The sequence below is a fragment of the Silene latifolia genome, chromosome Y, assembly GCF_048544455.1.
Source record: "Silene latifolia isolate original U9 population chromosome Y, ASM4854445v1, whole genome shotgun sequence".
Taxonomy (NCBI): domain Eukaryota; kingdom Viridiplantae; phylum Streptophyta; class Magnoliopsida; order Caryophyllales; family Caryophyllaceae; genus Silene; species Silene latifolia.
The window spans coordinates 170,565,415-170,567,298 of NC_133538.1; the positions used below are offsets into that span (position 1 = coordinate 170,565,415).

The following is a 1,884-nucleotide window of genomic DNA, read 5'->3' on the forward strand; positions in this document are numbered from 1 at the left end:
AAAACAAAAGCCATCAACGAAATGTTGGAACCAAAGACGTTGAAAGAGTTGCGCGGATTGCAAGGACGTTTGGCATACATTCGAAGGTTCATCTCTAACTTAGCCGGGCGTTGCCAGCCGTTCAGCCATCTTATGAAAAAGGATGCTCCATTTCAATGGGATGAAAAATGAAAAAATGCTTTTGATAGCATCAAGAGGTACTTAGCCAGTGCACCAGTGCCGGGGGCACCAATTCCAGGAAAGCCACTTGTCCTCTACATCGCAGCACAAGAACGCTTGCTGGGCGCAATGTGTGCTCAAGAAATTGAAGACCGCAAGGAGAGAGCACTCTATTACTTGAGTCGTACCTTAGTTGGAGCTGAGTTGAATTACTTGCCCATAGAGAAGATATGTCTTGCTTTGATGTTCGCCGTCCAGAAGTTGAGGTACTACATGCAGGCGCATACCATACACGTGGTCTCAAAAGCTGATCCAATCATGTACATACTCTCAAGACCAGTCTTGTCTGGAAGACTTGCGAAATGGGCAGTGTTACTTAAGCAGTAAGACTTGGTGTTCGTGCCTCAAAAGGCTGTGAAAGCTTAAGCTATCGCCAACTTCTTTGCTGATCATCCAGTGCCAGCAGAGTGGAAATTTCAGATGACCTCCCGGGAGAAGAAATTTTCTACGTGGACGTCCTACCTCCATGGCAAATGTACTTTGATGGTGCTGCAAGGCAAGATGGAGATGGAGATGGAGTTGTATTCGTAACTCCACAAAATCATCTCATGCCATATGTCTTTACACTCACTCAGTTGTGCACAAATAATATGGCAGAATACCAAACTCTCATACTCAGCCTTCAAATGGCGATCGAAATAGGTGTCAGGGATATGGACATATATGCAGACTCAAAGCTGGTGGTCAACCAAGTCCTTGGTGAATATGAAGTGAAAAAGGAAGACTTGATTCCCTACCATCAACGGACATTACAACTGCTGAATCAACTTGACGACATCCATGTTGGTCATGTACCAAGGAGTGCCAATAAGTTGGCTGACGCGCTTGCTAATCTTGCAGCCACTTTGGCACTAGGGGCATAAGAGTCTATACAAGTCCCAGTTTGCAACCGTTGGGCAGTATCTTTGCTTGAAGCGGAAGAAAACATAGATGCAACTAATATGATTTGTGTCTATAAAGCTGATGAGGATGACTGGCGCCAACCTATCATTGATTTCTTGGACCACCAAAAAATACCTGATGATCCTAGACGCAAGGTAGAAATACGTCGACGTGCTCCAAAGTTCATTCACTATAAAGGGACTCTTTACAGACGTTCTTTCTCAGGCCAATGGTTGAGGTGTCAAAGCAAGGACGAAACTGTTGAAGCAATGCATGAAGATCACTCTGGCATTTGTGGCGCTCATCAATCTGGGTCTAAACTTCATGATCGTGTAAAGAGAATGGGGTATTACTGGCCAACCATGGTGCAAGATTGTATGGACTTCGCGAAAAAATGTGAACTTTGTCAGTTCTACGCAAACTTCAAACACCAACCGCCAGATCCGTTGCACACCACTGTTTCTTCATGGCCCTTTGGAGCTTGGGGACTTGATTTTGTGGGACCTCTTACTCCAAAGGCCTCAAATGGACATGAGTATATTCTCGTTGGCACTGACTACTTCTCAAAATGGGTAGAAGCCATCACACTCCGGAAAGTCAAGAAAGAAAATGTTGTGGACTTCATTCGAACCCAGATCATCTATAGATATGGTGTACCTCAGCGTATCACAACTGACAATGGGAAACAATTCTTCAACTATCTGATGACAAGTCTGGGAGAAAAATTCAAGTTCAAACAATACAAGTCATCCATGTACAATACTTCTGCAAATGGTTTGGCTG

At 44.3% G+C, this 1,884-nt stretch overlaps 1 protein-coding gene across 1 annotated transcript; it reads left to right on the forward strand.

Annotated features, from left to right (window-relative positions):
* The first annotated feature begins 288 nt into the window (after positions 1 to 288).
* Positions 289 to 1,082, forward strand: LOC141629408 (uncharacterized). The gene is made up of 2 exons (XM_074442418.1): positions 289 to 542; positions 617 to 1,082. Exons 1-2 carry the CDS (start codon positions 289 to 291, stop codon positions 1,080 to 1,082), a joined length of 720 nt encoding a protein of 239 aa, XP_074298519.1.
* The last annotated feature ends 802 nt before the right edge of the window (positions 1,083 to 1,884 follow it).